At 48.1% G+C, this 18562-nt stretch overlaps 1 protein-coding gene across 1 annotated transcript; it reads right to left on the bottom strand.

The window, feature by feature from the left end:
* Positions 1 to 1578: 1578 nt before the first annotated feature.
* Positions 1579 to 18138, bottom strand: TGME49_271770 (hypothetical protein; the record flags this gene model as incomplete). The annotated part of the gene is made up of 21 exons (XM_018781627.1): positions 1579 to 1902; positions 2243 to 2722; positions 3010 to 3134; positions 3913 to 3963; positions 4411 to 4461; positions 5132 to 5300; positions 5713 to 5750; positions 6411 to 7250; positions 7716 to 7910; positions 8316 to 8534; positions 9106 to 9180; positions 9512 to 9769; positions 10186 to 10449; positions 10981 to 11157; positions 11590 to 11637; positions 12094 to 12121; positions 12729 to 12781; positions 13381 to 14265; positions 14826 to 15843; positions 16231 to 16596; positions 17023 to 18138. The coding sequence occupies 21 exons, from the start codon at positions 18136 to 18138 to the stop codon at positions 1579 to 1581; spliced, it is 6780 nt and encodes a 2259-aa protein (XP_018636663.1).
* Positions 18139 to 18562: the final 424 nt, after the last annotated feature.

The following is an 18562-nucleotide window of genomic DNA, read 5'->3' as shown; positions in this document are numbered from 1 at the left end:
AGTAGTGCTAACATGGAGCATGCGGGGGAGAAAAACACAGGAATCGGGTCTCAGTTCGCACGCGGATGCAGCAACCTGCATGTGTGACGACGTTCCGTGACCAACCTCGCCGAGTTAGGCAGGAGAAACGGATCAAGCGGAACCGGTGTATCTGTAAGATAAGAAGAACAAGCAGAGAAACGAAGAGGGAAACAGAGAAGGCGGACAATGCCAACGGAGAACATTCTGAAAAAGACAGGAAGGACACGAATAAACTGTAGGGAGCTTCGCCAGGGAGGGGACCCGGGGCGAAGGCGGAGGGGGGGCTGCGGAGTAGGCAAGTGAATTTGAAAAACGCATGAAAGGTGAAAAGAATGTAGATGAGAAAGAAATGAAACATGCAGCGGTTGACATTCGTTTCCAGCGAATTGATTGAAGAGAAATCTCCCTTGTGGGAAATCTGGTAGAGTCGAGAAAGAAGTTTTACAGGACACGGAAGTGTTTGTAGGCTCCGGCGCTCAAGGTAGCCAATCAACTCGTCAGTCGACTTCCGTAACACTCATTACTTGCCTCTTTCCATCTGTCCCATCCATTTCTACCGGCTTCTCTGTCGAGTGACGATCTAAGTATAACCGTAAATTCTTTGAAGGACTGCTAAGGTCCACGATCAAATCAGAAATGAGATCCCCTCTCATTTCAGGCATCGGCAGGGACGTTGGGTTTGCGCGAGACTCAAAACAAAAACTCAGAATCTCAGAGGTCCAAAAGACACAACGCATGTCTTGATCGGCTTCCTCTATCTCGAAATTCCTCGTCCGCTTCTCTCTCACGATAAAATCGGTAATATGTATCAATTATTATCGACCATTATACATATTGTGACGTTCCGGGCAGATCTTGACAATCTCCGTCTGGACTGCTGTCTACATTCAACAACGCATGGACAAGCATGCCGACGTGTGCTGAGTTCCTGGCGGAGCAACGACAAAGCAGCGATCTACACTCGTCTTTGTTTCTCTTGCTCCAGGTTACACAGTCTAACAGACCCCGGAAACGGCCACCAACGCCCGCAGCAGTGATGCCGTTTGGTGGTTCTTGAGGCGTCTCTGTTATGTCCGTCGTTATATTAAATTTAGGTGTCCGATGAGACAGGAATTTCGTTATCCGAGGAGTGAACACCACAAAATGAATTAATGCACCTTTCCACGCAGTGATGACATACTGTCTTGACATGCCACGGACAACATCATAAACGAAAAAATTCAAATATCCTTTTGTTTTGGACACAACTCAAATCGAGGAGTCATAGACATTATAATACCTAAGGTATGACACAATATGACTCCAGTGCGAAGAATCAACACTTTTAGCGGCGACACGATGAAATCCAAAACGGCAACAGAGCTTGATCGACTCCGTGCACCTTTTCAAGGTTGTGAGGCACCAAGAATAACAAAGAGGACTCCTTTTTTAAAGCAACCGGCGGACAAAAAGACTGGCTAACTTTCCGAGTGTTTGGACATACATCGAGCTCCCTCTGAGCTTTCTTGTCGCTTGCTTGGTGTCTCGTTTTTGTATTACACAATATTTACACTTTCTTCACTGGCGACTGTGGAACTGGAGAGACAGCAGCAAAATGGTTTTCTTTATCCCTCCGAGCTCGCGCAATTGAAGTCCTTTGAGGTCGGCCGCCTCGTCGTCTCTTCCCATGACTCGCTGCACCGTCCAGCGTGTCCGAACCAGATCCTCTGGGTAGATCACGACTTCATCAATGTTCGTCGGAGGAGTTACATCGGGTGCGAGTTTCAAAAAGGAGAGAGACACCGTTGTTCTCGGCTGAGGGAAAGTGAATCGGCGAACGAACAGGGTGAATGCCCGGCGTATCAGGCGACAGGTTCCTGCCACATCTGGTAGCGGCTGCGACTGGAGGAAACCAAGAAAGACAAGGAGGTACTATGAATGTAGACGTGACTTCATACCAAAACGATAGGCATAAAACTGCAAGCAAAGCAAACATGGAGGCGAAACTACTCGCACTGTCTAATATACAGAGAGGAACGGCCTCAAGGAGCGAGGTGAAGTGACGGTGACAATGGGAATAGGGGAAAAGAAAAGCACACTCACACAAACATGCGCGGACATATACGCTTTGCCCCATCTGCTATCTCGATGTGTCTCTCTCGTTGCGGTTACACCTAGCTGTGTTGGTATGCGTGCGCATGCGTCGACATCTCTTGGGAACTATTCGTCTGTGAAATGTCACCTTCGTGTGAGCTGTTGAGTGACGAAGCATCACCAAAATGCCATCATTATCAGCTTGTTCTCCACCTGCAGGTCTGAAGGTGAGTAGGGCGCCTTCTACGCGTACAGGCTGCCCCTGAGTTTCCTCCTTTCCTTCTGTTTCTACTTTTATTTCCTCGGCATCAGCTAACTGATAACTCGACTCTTCGGGGCCGTCAAAAAGGATCGACGATTTCAGTTTCTTTCGAGAAATCGGTTCCTTGTCAAGAATCCAGACAAAATCAACTTCGAGTGCGTGGGTCTCCAGTGCATGCATCAACAGCGTCACAGCTTCAGTTGTCCGAACTGTCACATGATGCTCATCGGACACCTGATTCTCGCTGCCACCCGATGAAGTCTCCGTCGAAGAAGAGGGAGAAGATGGATCCGGATGCGGAGAAACGAATTTGCTTTTCTGCCTCTGGGACTTAGCCGTAACTTTACTGGGACCTTTCAAACGCAGCTGGAAGCAGTCACCAACAAGCAGACGAAGCAGACAAGAAAATGCGTCAGAGAGAACTGCGGGTCCGAAAGCACTGGACACATTAAAAGCGGAAGCCCGTGTTGACAAAGGCATCTGTGAAGACCTGATGGTCCTGCGCTTCTCGACCTGAGTTGATGATGAACGCTATCAAATATACAAAGTGTTTCTGAAGTGTTTCTAAACACGAGAGAAAATTACAGACTGCCAACCGAAGACCGATCGCCGTGACTTGCACCACCCGAAGAATCGGTGGAGAAACAACTGACCTTTGTGTTTCGTAAAGCGTCTCCCCACTGGTGAAGCGTAGAATAATGGGGAAGCCTGGCGAGCGCTCTCTGGCTTTTTGCTGTCAACTGAAGACCCGCGGCATCGAGAGCCGCACGAAGGGCATCTGCATGCATTGAAAACCAAAACAGAAAAACAACACAGGAAAAACGCCTCGCAACCGGAATTGTCGAAGAGTCATTAAACGCACCTGTAGGCACAGTTATGTCACTAGATAAACAAAGAACGACGGCCTCGGAGCCACCTGCGCGTGCGTTTGCGGCAACCTGGTCAACAGCAGTGCTGACACTCACACATCTAACAGAGATTTTTCACTGTGTAGACAGTGCGCATTAGTACGATTGTCTCTGTATAGAAACGCCTGTGCCATTCCTCCAGAAGTCACCCCAGTCGCATGTGTCAGAGGATGCGATATGCAGAAGTTTCGTGTCTGCATGCTTCGACATCCGTTGGTGATTTAACTCTTTACTTATATGTGCAAGCGCTTTTGCAGCTGTTCAGGTTTGCACACACGCATTTTCGCTCGCCCACATGAACTGAAGTTCGGCACCACACAGCTGGTCTGGGGTGTGAATTATACAGCGGCTGAGCACACAAGAAGCAAACCGTTTCTCAGAAGAAGCAAAAGTCAAACGACCTGGCTTCTCAGTTTCTTCCCTATACTCTTTATTGCTTTGTTTGTCTGCCCTATCACTACGTTTCTCTCGCGTATCCTACTCATCTATTGTCAAATGAAACTTCCAGCTTATCATCACTTTTGTACCTCCTATTCAGTTTCTGACAACCGTGCACTCGTTTCTTTCTCTAGGTAATGTTTCGTTCCTTCGATTCGCTTCCATTTGCGTCTTTGTTTTCTTCGCGTACGAAGCGCTGTAAACACTCACGGGTTGCTTCACCAGGTGACGAAAGCAGTCCTGCCGCTGCATCGTGAAGCACTGCGGAAAAGAGACACAAAACATGGCCCACTGGCGTACACCATGATGCATGACTTTCGTGAGGGAAACGCGGTCGCTGGCAAAGTATTTAGAAGAACAGGCGCGAATTCCGTGAATGCGTCTTACAATGGTGTAACTGGAGGTGTGTGTGTGATGCCTGGAACAAATGTTTATTAAGATCGTTAAGCCGCTACAGTGATAATCACGACGCCCTTGAGGCGGAGGTTCCAAGTTCTACCAAAACAATTATCACAATTCGAAAAAAGGAAACAAGCTGCATACGATGCAAACATGACTGCGTTGACAGTTTACCAAAGTACGAATGAGAAAAAAGACTACATGTAGTTGTGGGTGGCCGGAAACAGTTTGGCCATGAGGCGCATCACGCACTTGCTCTAGGCCACGGCAGTAAGAAATTTGATGCCGAACGCGATTCGAACAACTCACTTTTATCGCGGATATTCAAGAGTTGGCGTGCACCGGTGACTTGGCCATTGACTGCATGCACTCGCGCCACAGAGAAAGAAAAAGAACGATGACGCGAAAGCATCCGTCGGGGGTGAAATAAAACGCCTTACAGGTCGCGTGTTAGATGCCGAGGGAAATAGCAAGAGAGTGAATCTGCTTTCTCGAGCTTGAAGTGATATCCGCCCACGACTACCAGTTTTACGTCAACATTTCCTTTAAGTATGTGTGTGTGTTTCAACAGATAAAGCCTGTTGGCTTCTTAAACGTTTCTCCCCACTAGGACTGTGTCGTCGTGCGACACAGCGCCCATCAATTCGTTTCATTATGAAACTGCTATCGTTCTGTTTCGTCGTAGTCACCACCGTTCTGTCGCCGCTAGGGTCTTCTTCTACAAGCCAAACATGCTGAATTCCAATAGCTTGCGACACCAACGCTTAACCATATTGCTCATTGGCTGTGTTCTAAGCGTAACATATGGACTACTGTGATGAACAGGGTTAACAGCACCAGACAAGTACTGCTCAGATACCGACGCTCCTTTGATTTCCATGAACAAAGTTATATATCAGGTTCTCTGCGCCCCCATGGTGTGTAGCCAGATGACTTCGAACTTATACAATGTAACGTCTGAAAGTAGTTCACGTTCGTCTTCTATGCTGTTATGCTGAATAAGTTTCTTTGCTCGGTGTCGCTCGCTCACTTGCATGCGCGACTGCATCCAGAAACGCGTGCTGACCGACAAAGAAATCTTTCATTTCGTTTATCTCCAGCTTCGCTTCCTTCAATACGCGAACTGCTGCACTGACGAGATTCTGCTGGTCGGGCGCGGTTGAGTAGCGCAGAGCCAGACGATACAGCTTTGCACCAGCCTGATGGGAAGGCATGTGAGTGATGCAGAAACGGAAGCAAGCGACAAAGATAAAACCGTGGAACGACGGAGCTGAAGAACAGACGAAGGCAACGCGCGAGAGACAAACTAGCGAGCGGAAGCTGTTCCACATGAGCGCTTGCAAGAGGAAACAATGAAGGAAAGCAGAACGAAATCAGAAACGAGAGCAACTGGTACACATAAGTTGCCTACACGGTGACGAAGCGGAATGAAGGGGAGACGGCACAAAGAACACAGCCAGAAAAAGAGAAGTGACGAACCGTACGCCTGGATGCAAGAATAGGGCGGGAACTGTGAGAGCGAAACGTGTGAAAATGCATGCAGAGACCGAGAGAGTAAGATGAATTACATCAAGGATGACAGAAACATAAACAGATACGCAATACTCTTACGGTCCCATGGACGTCGCCGCTGTTCGAAGAAAACTCTTCTGCGGGGAGAAAGCAAACAACGGCAAGATGAGCCGGAAGGCACAACTGAACGAAGCAACACAAAGTTACAAATTGCAGCGAAACAAAGCGAACGGTGGCGACAGAGAAATACTGAAAGAAGAAGGGAGACAAACACAGCACCCGAAGCCAGAACATGCGCAAGGAGAGACAACAGCAGACAATGGACACAAAACGGATGGAAGACGGAGAGACCAGCTACAGACACACATACGTGACCTCGATATACACACTCATGTGAATATGCTGCTATATCCGTTAACCATATAAGCATATGTGCACAAGCAGATATATATATATATATATATTTAATATAAATGCATATATGCATATATACAGGGTCAATACATCTTTACATGCTCGATTGTAGATGTTGGTACCCATTTCATCTGCTCTTTTCGGCAGTTGTACTTTCTTCAAGCTGTGCACCTTCGTGTGCCGCTCAGGTTCCATCTTGCTGTTTTTCGGCTAAACTCTGCGTCTCATACCCTATAATATGCATGTGTACGTTTCGGAGTCCCCAGCCTGGCACACCGTCTGTATCCATTCTCTCTTCCGTTTTAACGAATCATGGTCTATGACTCCAGCTGTCCCACTCATATCATTGTGAAATACTCTGTTGATCCTCTCGAGCTCCATACCTCTGTAGATCGCGAGGAGAAAATGATAGAGCCTTTCAGCAGCTTCTGCTCTATTCTTCTCGTCGAACGGATACTCGTGCAAGGCCCGATTTAGAACTTCCGGCCAGAAAGACTCGACAAAAAGTCCTGCCGCGAAGACACGCGAGAGTGTGGCAGCCTCCTTTACTACAGTTTTCTGTTCTTTCATCCATTGCTTTATGTTCGACATTTGTTCCTGGCCTCCAGTCTTCGTTGACTCCGCCTGCCCTCCGCTTATAAGCATCTGCTGAAGGCTGTGGACTCGGCTTTGATAGAAAGTGAAGAAGGTTGAGAAAGAAAACAGCCGCCGGCACTTGTATGAGGGAAGCGTGGAGGCTAGGGATTCTGCACTGGTGGCAAACAGTATTTTGAACAGTTCTTCGGAGCCTTTGAGCTCTTCTAGAGCCTTCTTCTCATCCTCTGCCTGCCTGCTCGCGACTTGCGTCTCCGCATTCTTCGATTTCCTTCGTTTTCTCTTCCCGCTGTGAGGCTGCTCTCTCGCCTTGGCTTCATCTAGACTCAGAGCGCGTTTCAGCGAGAAAATGCGCTCTGCTACCTCTGTCTTCAGGGCCTGTTTCTCCGCTTCTGGAACATGCGCCGAAAGCAGGTACCATCCATAGCCGTAGAGGAGCCACGCGCGTTGGGGGGAAAACAGAGGAAAACGCATGACTAAGGTTGAATAGATGGATCCACTGAAAGCTGCTTGCTGATCGCGAAACACCGAGAGAAAAGTGACCCCAGCTGCAGAGAAGATCCGATCGTCCAGGCTCAGCCATTGCCTCGACAACGGCAGCAAGCGACTGATTAAAAGAAACGAAGCAGCTGAAAAACGACCAGGAAAGAGAAAAAAACAGAGGAAAAGACGAAGAATGCGGGTGGCTTGCGCCTCGAAAAACGAGCGAAGGGTGCCTGGCGCGCGAAGGAAATAGCGACGAAAGAGAGGGCCGGAGAGAGGTAGCGAGAGATCCCATTCTCGGCAGGTTCCCTGTTGCGACAAACATGTGTCTACATCTCTGAATGCTTCGAAACAGGAAATCGGGACAGGAACGAACAAGCATCGCAAACACAAAACCCCTGAGGATTTTCCAAGCAACGACCAGCATCTTGGAACAGACCATCTGTTTCGTTAAACGCACGGAGGGACTAGTTCAGGACCGAAAGAAAAACGCAAGCAAGAGCACAGCATCTCAATTTTCTTACAGAAATAACGGGTCGATGCAATGTAAGGTCGGGCTTCAAGAAACGCCAGCAAAAGTCAGTGGAAGGACCAAGATGAAAGCAAAGTACCTTTGTGCCGGATATGGGGTTCCAGACTCCTCAAAGCGGCAACCTGCAGACTATCGGGGATGCGAGATCGAATCCAAGTTTCCAGCTTTTTGTAAGCCGTGAATGTCCGTGAATCGTTTTGATTTTTCCGCTTCTTGCGCCCTAAGTCAATCTGCTCCCCTTGCCGAGCTACATGGGCGGCGTAACGGTCAGACACTGGAAAAGGCAGGCGAAACGACAGAACAAAAAACAGTGTCTCGTGCTGTGAAATTGTCATTCGAGGAACGTAAGATGCATTGATATAGCTGTCCGATCCAGCACGTATATGTAACTGTCAATAGCTGCGCCGTAACATTCAACCACACAACTTTACAAGGAAAAGGGTGAAACAAAGTACCCATGTCCATACTGCCACCACCTACATGTAGATAGCATGATACACACTACATGTGCAAATGTTCTGGCGACATGATATTTTACAAGCATACCAACAAACGCACATTCAGAGGAAAAAGGAGACAAAAGTGCCTTTCGTGCCCTTCTACCTCTCAATGACTCGGGAAGCCCTGCTGTTCTAGTGGAAGCTAACAAGGAGGCAAACGATTTGAGAATGAAGCGTACATGCGCGAATGAGGCCGTCGACGGCTTCTTGATAATGTTCCACCTCTAAGTTCTCGAGTAACATCTCAATCGCCGCCTTTGGCATTTTGTCAAATGCATGCCTAGCGACGCTGGCAGCAAGCTGGTTCTCCATCTTGACGAGAACGCGATCTTCTTGGGGAGTTGCCGGACATGGGCGAGGCACATGTTCATTGCTCCGGCGTCTCCGTTCGTCACGCACTGAAATCGGGAAGAAAACCAAATAGCACGTTGAGGAAGGCTTGATATGCAGAGTTACGACTTATCAGGAAACGACGAGAAACTGTAACTGAGACACGAATCGGTATCAACATTCAAATGTATGCCAATCCACTTTGCTGCAGGTATATACCCTTCTTTCTGTCTCGATGTATTGAGTACCAGGCGTTATGCATGTACGGTTTTGATATGTAGAAGACACGCGCGCAGTACCAAACAATCGTTTCCGCCTGATATAGAGAGAATTGAAATGCGTTTCGTCGGGACTGTATGCATCTTATGTGTTGAGGGTTAGAGTTATGGTAAAAAGGTCACCGAACAACCAAAATACACTGATATAAAAAGGGTGCCATATTCTCCGTGCAAAACCGGCATTACGAACACTAAATCAAAATGAAGTATAGATTTGTGCAAGCGGCGCTTTCGTCGGCATGCGCAGGCACCGGAATCGAAGACTGCATTCATCCATTTGCAGGAGGAACAGACGCTCGAGGTCAATAAACTTGCACGAGGTTACCACGGCATATATGTGACATTACGTTAACAACCTTACTTGCGTCAGAGAGCATTCCCAAATGCGGATGTTGCTCTTTACATTTTTTTGCCTCTAACGGATCCAACGGCCGTGCTGCGGACCAAACAAGAAAGAACCAGGGGGTAGAGAGCGATCATCGAAAGGAACTTTGTAAATGCCGAAGAACGAAGAGTACACGAATACGGAATCCGGCATATATTCGGGGAGATACTCCGCAAAAAAACCACAAAACCAGCTTTCTCTACAAAGTGAGAGGAAATGCAGGACAAGGAGGCGGAGGGGAGGTACATAGGCGGTTGCACAGGTGGATGCAGATAGGCACATGCATACATGTGCATATATGAGAATGGAGAGAAACAACGACACTTAGACAAGAACTTGAGGCCTTTCACATCGACAGATGGTACGAGTTCGTTGGTCGTACCTGATCGAGCCACATGTCGCTTGAAGAGTAGAAGAGATAATTCGATTCCTTTCTGTTGCCTCAAGATTTCATGCACTGAAGGGTCTTGCTCCATAGCTGCGAGAATTCTTCCAACTTTGGCTTTTCCAATACATGCGTGTGTTAAAACTCTCGCCACTTCTCGAGACAAGCTCTGATGGGCTGAATCTTTCTTCTGCGCTTTGACTTGAGGGAGTCTTAGAAACTTTTGAAGCAAATCAGCCAACTGGCTACGCAGGCCTGAAGTGAAAGACCAATCCAACGTAAAGAGAAGACAAGCTCTTAAAGGACTGCTGCTGTGAAAGATGGTGTGGTCGAAGTGAAACAAAGAGGATGTCGAATTTCAGCGGTTCATCGTCGCATCTACCTTGTATTTACTTGGACTACAAATATTCGTACACACACTTCCTCGGAGACATACACACCTTGCAAACGAGGTGATCGAAGATCATCCATGACGCATTTCGCGCAAGAGAAACAACTTGTCCATCTTGACCACACAAGTAAATATGTGCAATTCTGTATAATAGATGCATTAATATATATATATATATATATATACGCATGTATATTAAATCCGGATGCGAATGCATCTGTATGTATAAGTGTAGAAGATGCTCTTCTGTGTATTTCCGCGCTTGGTGTGTTCGACCTACCAATGTACGCAAGCCAGGCCGCCGTGTCGGGTGGGAGAGAAATACTTTGCTCAGCCTCTTTCACAATGTGGCGAGCGAGGGCCGCGGTCTTTTCGCTTTCAAGACTCCGGATGGAATTCTCAATTTCTGTGAGAGCTTTCGAATCCACATGTGGTTTCCCTTCACCAACTGTCCGGTCTTCTGCGAGAGCATGTATATGGGTCCCGAGGCGTCTATAGATGTCCCGAAAAAGGCGGGTAAAGCCATCAGCTTCCTCCTTGTCGACTGCGAAAGACGCAAGAGAATTCCTAACACTACTGAAAAAGAAATAAAGTAAAGATATGTTCTTGAGAACGCAAGAACTCGACACAGTAACACTGTGACACGAAGAGTGGAACGAATATCGGGAAAGGAAGCCAACAAAAGTCGATTTTCACGCAACTGTACAAGCATATACATCCACAAACACGATAAACCAGGAGGCTCTAGGTAGGTACGTATATCCTCGTTGCATAGTGAGGGATAGACTAGGCCGTGTGGCAACGCAGTTTGAGGATTCTTGGTGAGAGAATCTTGGGCGCACAGGGTTTTCGCGTTTCCATCGCCAGTTTTCCTGCTTTATGTTCCCCTTCTTCGAAATTCTACTTGCCCCCTTTCGGGGATCGACTATCGCTTGCGAAACCGTGCCGTCTCTGTTTCTCGCTTTGTCACATTGCAGGGCCCTGTTTTGGCGTGCGACGTTAAAGGCTCCACCGTCATCTAGTGCAGCTCGTCTCCCGTTCCTCCAAGCTCTCACTCAGTTCAGCAACTTCTCACTTGCATGTGCGAGACGGGGAATAATCTTGAGAGGCAACTTTAAGCGATCCGCCTCATCCTCACTTAGAGGCGCTCTTCGAGATCCTGTAAATCGATGGCGTAAAAGCCGTTGCCGATCAGCAAAGGAGAGAGAGTAAAAGCCTTGACCAGAAATCGCCGTCGCCGTGTTTTCGCATGCTGATGACGTGAAGCAAAACGACAGAAAAAACGGTAGAGAGATACAGTGTAGGCCGAAAGGAGTTACGTGGAGAAAGACGACGAAAGAAAACACAGCGAGGAAAAATTACCGAAAAAAGCGGTGACACACGAAACACCTCACTCATTTCGACAAGCTGGTAATTATGCCCATGCGTGTATATACGAATGCATTGATGTACTTTTATATTCGTATCAATTTTCGTATACAGATGCCGATTTGCAGATGCATGCGTACACGTACCCAGGATCATATTGAGGTCCATATAGGTGTTGATGTAGACGTATTCACGAGTCAGCGTGGAATTGCGTTATCGATGTCTACGATGTTGTTCGTCACTGACTGGTTAGTCTTTGGCGCCAGACGCCGCGAGTGTTGAAGGAGGAAAGCCACGGCTGCAAATTTATGCTCACCTTTCTCGACAGTTTCGTAGTCTGCTTTTGTCTGCCTCGACAAAGGTACTGCAGGAAAGCGGAAAACAGATACACCGACGAAGCCCAACAAGCGACACATGCATTCGAGAATCCAGGTGTATTAGACGAATGTCTGCACATGATGACGCGTGTATTTACATTGCATGTATGCCGGTGTAAATGTACATATGCTTGATCCAACCCCACAACAAAAACTCCTACCATAAAACAGATTCTACATCGAACTGTACTTGATGAAAAACTCTGAAACAGTTGATTAACGTACCGCAGTTACATAGAGTTTTCCTCTTGCAGGTTCACAGCAACCTAAATATACCTTACGCATCCTGCATATATATATATATATATATATATATATATATATATCAGTACACGGTACATGACGTATGCGGCAAGACTACTAAGATTTCCAATTCGAGGCCGACCTTCGTTAGATTTCTGCTCATGTTCATTTGCGTGTGAAAAATAAAGACCTCGAGTTACCGTGCTGTAAACTGCGGACTAACGAAAGCTGAAAAAAACAGCAAATCAAGGTCAAATTAGAGTGGCATCGACAACCGACAGCAACCTGTTGGTGGTAAGGATACACATGTGCTCAGCGACGCAGTAGGGAAGGCGACGAGTCTAGCATAAAACATACATGACGACAGTAGTGAAGCTTCGGAATTGTTCGCATTCTGTTGGCAGGAAATTCACAGCTTGCATGTATGTACAGGCATGCATGCATGCCCATGCTGGCGCTGGGACACCAGGCATTATGTAGAACGCCCAGGTGAATACTGAGAGGTATCAGTTGCGGCCTCACTGGACGCCAATAGAGATAACATCATAGTAGGAGTGTGAAGATGTAGAGAGACAAGTCAAGCGGTATTTTCAGACCTTCATCTCGAGGTTTACAGTCCTTGAAACAGATGAAGTAAACTCAACTGAATATGAAAGAAGCCGTCGTAGCACTTTCTGTTCTGCTTGTAAGACGATAAGCACCCAAGCGGGGGAGCGCGAGGGAGTGGCAACTCGAAGGGAATCCGGCCAGCGCACAAGAGAAACTCAGAGACACAAACTTTTCACTTTGAAATGGTGTAGCATTCGTTCTTGTTTCTGTCACTCCTCATGCTCACCCTCAACTCCTTTAGACTTTCTAGTTTTTGTCTCTCTTCGCCTTGCCGAAATCCTAGACGGGAAACGTTCCACATAGCCAGCACACACTGAAGCATCGCACAACGTTGGTGATCTCTGTTGCGCCGTTGTACTTGTGACGCGCTGCTAACAAACTTTGGCAATCCAGTGCAGAACGAATATAGACTTTACATGCTTCTGAGTTGCCTTCACAACTATATATACGCGTATGTCGAGTCAAAGATAGTACAAACGTCTGTCAGTATAGAAATACACGTATACGAATATAAATATATATGTATATACATATGGATACACGTGGTGACCTGGACATGTAGATTGTTGTCTATGTCGAGTGTCTTTCATGTGTTTTCAATCGTGCACCGCACGGTATCTGTGGACACATATGCATGTATATACATGCGTATAAATTTATTTATCTATAGACTATAGAAACTTTGTGAGGACATGCATAGTGCGTTGGCGCCTGATCCTGCCTACAGGCAGCACGATCAGACGAACAGGCTTGGATTTGCTATCTTTGACCCTCCTTCTGTACTGTCTTTTCCCTCAAGTGTTGTTCCTTTCCCCCTATATGTTTTCATCTCAATGCTGTGTCTGCCGGTCTATCGTTCACATGTTGGAATTGCTTACGTTCTCTGATACGTTGAAAGATAGCTTCTTGGAATGCCGGATCGAGTGGCTGGTCACTATTTTCATTTTTGCACGCAACGATCCTGTGCATCGTGGGAAGATCAACGCCATCAGCCTGCTGGAGATACAGAAGATAGTCGGCTCCCTTCTCCACGACATTGTATAGAGACGATCTCTGCTTGTTCTGCATTTTCCGCATTTGTGTTTTCGCCTTTTTCGAGGCACGACGCTTCGGCTGTTTCGATGCGGAGGTGGAATCCGAAGCCTCGCGATCAGCATGCACAAGGAGAAAAGAATAAGGAAAGGAAGAGCCGGAGGGGGTCACGGACCATGATGAAGATCCCGGAGAAGCTGCAGGTTGAAAGGTTGAAAGGGTAAAATAGTGTCGCGAAGAGGCAACCGGAAAAAGCGCACGAGACGGAGAAGAAGAATACACAGAGGCGAATGAAGAAGGCGGAAGAGCAGACGTGGAAAAGGCAGACGAAGAGGGAACAGAGGGTGCAAACGACACGAAAGGGGAATTGTCTCCCCACGAATCTATGGAGGCATCCAGAGAGGATTGCTCATAACGATGGACGAAGGAGACAGGTGACTTAGACGCAGCAGAGGGTGAGGATGACGAATGGTGGGAAAGAGACGACGAGGGAGGGGCAGACAAAGCAGACGTTGAAGCTGGTGCGGAAGCGGAAATGAACATGAAAGAAGAAGGATGATGACCAGAGGGCTCGTGACCAAATGAAGGCGTTTCAGAATGCCGGGGATGTGATGCCTCCTGTTTCTTGTGCTTCCGCGCTGCGGCTTGTTTGCGCTCTTCGTCCGCGACCAGGTTCTTGTACTCGCTTGAAAGACGCTGCAGCTCTCTCTCTGCAACGCTTATCTCCTTCACTGAAAACGACAAGAGAACATGAACGCCACTCAAGGATAATGAACAATGTCGTTCTAGGCCGATGGCGAAACGCTCAAAGATTTTCCTTCTGCCCACACTAGTGTCGCAAAATGAATCTATCTTGTACGCACTGCGCACAGAGGGTATCTTTGCGAATTCATATTTTCTGATTTACATATATATCTATACATATGGGGATATACGTCCATGATGCATTCACTTGAATGCAATACGCCCGTCTGTCTAGAGCATGCTATTATTCGTTTCGGTAACCTCTAGAACCGTCCGAAGGTCAATCCTCCAGCTTGCCTCATCGAGTGTGCACACCGACGTGTGCATATATATATATATATATATATTCTCCCCTGGTCTGTAGTATGTTTACATTGAAACGCATCCAGTGTAAAGTTTAAACGTAACGCAGCTTAATCTTCTATACTGTCATGAAATCAGATAGGTTTCATCCACATGTTAACATGACCCGCACGTTTATTGAAATCCATTGTTTCTGCATTCGAGCACATCTACGTCTCTGTCTCTGTATGCAAGCAAAACGTACGGGTTTCTTCGACTTGGTCCAAATAGTCGGCCATCGCATTCGCAGCTCCCGCCCCCTGTCCCGCGTGCATCAAGGCAACAGTCAGATCACAAGTGTCGCCGTAAGCTTGTCCGATTTGGGCTGCCTGAATCGCCCGAATAAGCCGCGCAGCACTGAAAACCACCGTCTCTCTTGTCTGTCTTTTGTCATCATCAAGAGACTTGAAGGTCTCAGCGAATTCGCGGAAAAGCGCACGCTGTTCCTCCGGAGTTTGAGGAAGGTTCTCGCGGTAGGGGCATGTGTGGGGTTGCTTCCCAGATTTGTCAGTGTGGGCTGCGGATTCATGTTCCACTTTAGCCGCCTCACTGTCTGCCCCTGAGGCGTCCCGCTGGTGGGCGCGTGACGCCTGCACAGACATGGGTTTAGAGAGTACCGAGTCCCCCCTTTGAGCCAAACTTCCCCCTTCTTTCTCAGGCTGCAAACGGTCTGCTTGTGGCTGCCCACCGGGAGGGGAGACAGCAGGGAAAGCCTGTGGAGAGGCATTCGACGGAGTAGAAGTTTTGGGCGGTGGATGCTTTGAAAGTCTCTTTATCCACACGGTCGTCATGCGAATGTCCTCATGGGCGTGCTTCACCAGCAGGAAGTGGTTCATAAAATCCGGTTCCGGGGTCCACGCGTGAGCTGGAGCTGAAGCCTCTTGAAGCATGCAGTGGAGCCACGAGGCTTCACGAGGTGTTGTTGGGTCGGCATAAGTCGGAATGAGGTTATTTGCATGTCTTTTCAGGAACTCCGAATCTGCCGCGTAGAGAGGAGAACTCGGATTCGTAGAGTCAATCGCTCGATAGGTGTAGCGGCTGAGAAATTCTTTGTAGCGGGTTTTGGTCTCCTCGCTCGCCAAGGCCATTCCGTCGAAAACGGGCATCCAATCGGCGACGCGAACGATGACAGAGGGCAGAAGGAAGAACGCTTTCTTGTTCAGAAACTTGACGAGTTTGTAGACCATCCTCTGAACTCCTTCACTGGATAGATGCTCATACTTCTGAAGACATCATTAAAAGCAGACACGGAAAGTGTTCAAAACCATGCGAACGCAATAGACCTTGGATCCGGTAAACGAACACCTTCAAGAACTATACCAGATCTATTCCGGGGATTCCTTCCATTCATCGGTTGTCCGGAGACACTTCAAGTCTAGTCCTCATGAATACAAGTAAATACGCCCCTCGTTCCGCTAGCTAGTCGTAATCCACTGTTCAACCTGGAAAGGCGAGAGAGAATGTAACAGTGAAGCTTTACAGGTAAAACGTGGAGATAGTTAAAGAATAGGTTCACCTTCGTTGAGTGCGATGGAGTGGCCAAGGAAAAGCGTGAAAGACACCAATCGCATCCAGGTATGAAAAAAACTCACAACATAGATCCAGCCTACCTCTAGAACATGTCGAACAACTGGCAAAACGACTGCACCATCTTGGGCGGGAAGGAAAAGTCGATTTTCTCGTGGTTCTTGTCCCGATGTTGGACGAGGTGCATTGGGGCGTAACAATGCCTTAAAGTCGGAATAAGAGAGAAAGAAGGGGTTCGACGTCGATGCTGTCCCTTTGACGAAAATATCCCACAAAGTTACCGAAGCACGCAGGTACTCGTAAGCACATACAGCCAGTCGAAACGCCCCTAGGTCCTCTGGAGAGGTATCGGCGACATTGACGTGGTACTTCGTTGCGAAGGATGAGAAGACGGTGTGGTGAGTAGGCAAGCAAATGCCCCAGTTGTGCGTTTCTGTCGGCTCTGATTTCTGCGCACAGGAACGAAGAAGACAAGAGAAAAAGAGAGTTGGCGGCAAGGGAGCAACTACCGAGTAGTGTCTCATGAGGCAACTCATTCCCATTTGGCTGAACAGGAAAGCTGTGACGCAGACGTTCGAGGGTCCTGCAACACCTCTCGTCGGTGAACATCTTTCGATTGCGTAAAATGCTGCCATCAGACTCGTTTTTCTTACGACAGGCATCGAAAGACGATGTGCAGGCAAACAGTGATGGATGAACATGGACCGCACTGGAGCCCTAGATAAGCTGAGATGTTTCTTGTCTGCCTTTGAAACAAAGGGCACGGCGCGCTTTCTGAGTTCTCCACAGTTTTCTCCCTTTGTTCAGCCTCTGTTCCCCCCCTTGAACGGCTTCTGTGTGCAAGCTATTCTTCTCTTTCGCTTCTTGTTCCCTACCGGATGCTCCACGACCTCTTGGGTAGGAGCGGAGGTGCCCACACTGCGGGGTGTATCGTGGTGGATCTGCACTTGTGGAGCAGGGTGACTTGCGTGAGGCATCACCGGAATAATTCCTGGATATTCAGGAGAATTCGTTGAAGGCTCTGGCGGAGGACGTTCACCAGGAAAGAAAGTTGCTATTTCTGCCGGCGTTCGTCTAAGCTCAGCGGGACGCTGACTGGGAACAGCCGGCAACCTGGCCTCTGTATAAGGATACTCCTCTTGGTAATATTCGGCGTCGAAATCCTCATCTGGATCCGTATAGCTGTATGGATCACTTTCTAGATGCAGTTGAGCATCGAGCCAGGGCTGCTGTTCTCCCGCTTCATCATACTCGTCTGTCAACGCTTGGGCAAGATTTGCCTCGCTGGGTTGAGTGGGTTGTCGACGCCTGAGCCGTTCTTTCATACGGCGGAAGAGCGACACACAGTCACCGAAAACGAGGGGGGCAGAGGACGAAACAGTTGCAGAGCGAAAGCCAAAGAGGAAGCGAAGAAAAGGAAACACAGAGAACTCGAAGACGAGTGCGAGAATATTGGATGGGTGAGGAGCCTTCGACAATCCGAGGGTGGAAGGCTCAGGCGCAAGGTATGGGAGGAGAGAGAGACGCTGGGAGGGACCGTGGAAAGAGAAAGAAACGAATGTCCGGAAAGAGGAATAAGAAAGAGAGGAAGATCCGAACCAAAGATTAAAAAGTGTAGAAAAGCAGGGAGGGGACGGCGGTTTCGATGGCGTTGAAGTGGGAGAGGCAGCCGAATGTGAGGAAGCAGGTGATCGAGGCGAGACATCTCGAGTTACGTTACTACACAGTGAAAGAGGGCCGATAAGAAGAAGAAGGAGAAGAAAGTGAAGCGAGTATGAAGGTGACGGCGAAAACAATTGGCGCGCGGGCCTCGCACATCTGGCACTCATTCCAAGGGGGTAACTCCCGACATCTTCCCGCATTCTACCACCTCCTGTTGCTCTTTGTAGTACTTGCCTCTCTCTGCTCCTCGGTCCGCTCTGTGCATCTTTCATAGTTCCACCTTTTGTCCACCCGTGTCCTCCGCTTTCCAGACGTCTGCCCGGAGTCATCTTTGAAACGAACGAAAAGCTTTCTATTCACCTCCATCTCAAAAGGTCCGCTTGTTGCAGACTAAAACCAGAGTAAGAAAGAGCTGTATTCACATGTCCTACTAAAGATGCGCCAGGGGTTGGACACAATATCTATTGAATCCCTGTAACCTGGTGATTATAGCCCGCTTTTCCTTTGTTTTGTCGTGGGGGCGCTGCATCCGACGAACTGGGTTTTCTTGGCACCTTGTCGGAAGGCATTTTCTTCCACAACTAAAAGACACTTCCACGTCTGTCACCGCAGAACACCACACCCGTGTACAGCGTCTTCCACGCTTAAATGTTTTAAAACAGACTTCAAGTCCTTACGTCGTTTGGACTTTTCCTCGTCCTTTCCTTTACAGCTGGCGGCGCCTTCGCGTCTTTGGCTAGGTGCCTCACCGCC

Source organism: Toxoplasma gondii, chromosome VIII, assembly GCF_000006565.2.
Source record: "Toxoplasma gondii ME49 chromosome VIII, whole genome shotgun sequence".
Classification (NCBI taxonomy): Eukaryota; Apicomplexa; class Conoidasida; order Eucoccidiorida; family Sarcocystidae; genus Toxoplasma; species Toxoplasma gondii.
This window is presented reverse-complemented; position numbering and strand designations above follow the sequence as displayed.